The 1566-nt window shown below is 39.4% G+C and overlaps 1 protein-coding gene across 2 annotated transcripts in view; it reads right to left on the bottom strand.

The window, feature by feature from the left end:
* LOC107668171 (radixin) overlaps nt 1-1566 on the bottom strand; it is a 97443-nt gene that overhangs the window by 3697 nt on the left and 92180 nt on the right. For both annotated transcript variants that reach the window (XM_016459968.1, XM_016459969.1), the window contains exon 14: nt 559-780. In XM_016459968.1, the coding sequence (XP_016315454.1) occupies nt 559-780 (222 nt within the window). The remainder of the gene's footprint in view (nt 1-558; nt 781-1566) is intronic.

The raw sequence follows: 1566 nt of genomic DNA on the forward strand, positions 1-1566 counted from the left end.
ATGCCGAGAAGGTTTTTTTGATACAATTTTATGCGTATGTATCTTAAACGAGACGTGAAAGAGGAATCTACTCTGTATTCGCGAGCTGTTTGAAACAGGTCTCCATGCTTGTGCGCGCTTTGGGTGTGTGTGAGAACAGCGCGTGAGTAACGAATTGAGTTCTCTTTCATTCTTATTCTTGTGGTTTAAAATCGCTTGAATGTGTACATTGTCAAATTAATCTGCGAATCACATGCGTGCCAAACTGTGGGGTTTGGTCCGTATGCATCACAGATCAACTGCGATCTGTTTAACCTCTAATAAATACATGTAAATTAAATGTTCAATTAGTAGATGAAAGATTGCTCTGATCTGACATGAAATCGTCAAATTGCTACTCGCATACAACGAAAAAACTGAATAATTAGAACAATCATTAGCGCACAATAAATAACAGTGTGTTATATCTGTACACATTTTTCCCAGAATGTTCTTGCGACCCGGTAGCAACTCTTCCACGGCCCGGTATTGGGTCGTGACCTGGTGGTTGGGGACCTCTGTGTTAGCAGATGGTCTAACCTGTAGCTGTTTTTTGACACGTTCGTTCTTCTGGGTCTCTGTGAGCCGTTCTTCCTCACTTCGCTGGTGAGCAACTCCATCATTAGAGAGCTCAGCACTGGCTTCTGCACTGCTCTCGTCATGCTCGTCATGTTCGTTCTCTGACGCACCACCTGCTGTAGCTGACATCACAGACTTCAGCTCCTCTTTAGTTTTTTCCAAATCATCCTGAGCAGACAATGCCTACAAGGATAAGTGATGAAAAATGCATCATTAAGCAAACATACAGCTTTAACTGGCCAGACATGGTGGTAAGCAAGTGGTAAACTTGACAGAGAATCAGAGAATGAGAAATGGAGGCAGCCTACGTTACAGCTTTTTGACATGTTAGGAATACTGGCTCTTTACACAAGAGGCAGACAGAGACTTAATGACAGTTTTTACCAGACAAAATACAATGCTAAAAGAAGAGTTCAGCAAATTTTTTTAAAAATGTGCTAAAAATGTACTCAACCCTCAGACCATCCACGTTTTAGATGAGTTTTTTTTTTCTTCATTGGAAAAGATTTGGAGAAATTTAGCATTACATCACTTTCTAACTAATGGATCTTCTGCAGTGAATGGGTGCTATCAGAATGCCTTGATGAATTTCTGTCTTACAAACACTTATCTTTTCACGTCACAAGACATTAACTGATGGACTGGAGGCGTGTGGATTACTTGTAGATTATTGTTATGTTTTTATCAGATGTTTGGACCCATTCACTGCAGAGGATCCATTGTTGAGAAAGTGATGTAAGGCTTAATAAAGTTATCAGGCAACAGTTACTCCTAACTGGTTGTGGGTATCACATAAAACCCTGTTGACAGGTTTTTAATATTGGGCAAGTAAAATGAAAGATTAAAGAAAAAGAAAATAAAAAGTTAAAGAAAAAAGAATACATGTCTTTCCCCAGACTGAGGCAGTCATATACAGTGCAAGTATTACAAGTATTTGCCTATGTGACATCAAAAATCCCACAACATTCA

Source organism: Sinocyclocheilus anshuiensis, unplaced genomic scaffold, assembly GCF_001515605.1.
Source record: "Sinocyclocheilus anshuiensis isolate Anshui unplaced genomic scaffold, SAMN03320099.WGS_v1.1 scaffold3332, whole genome shotgun sequence".
NCBI classification, from domain to species: Eukaryota; Metazoa; Chordata; class Actinopteri; order Cypriniformes; family Cyprinidae; genus Sinocyclocheilus; species Sinocyclocheilus anshuiensis.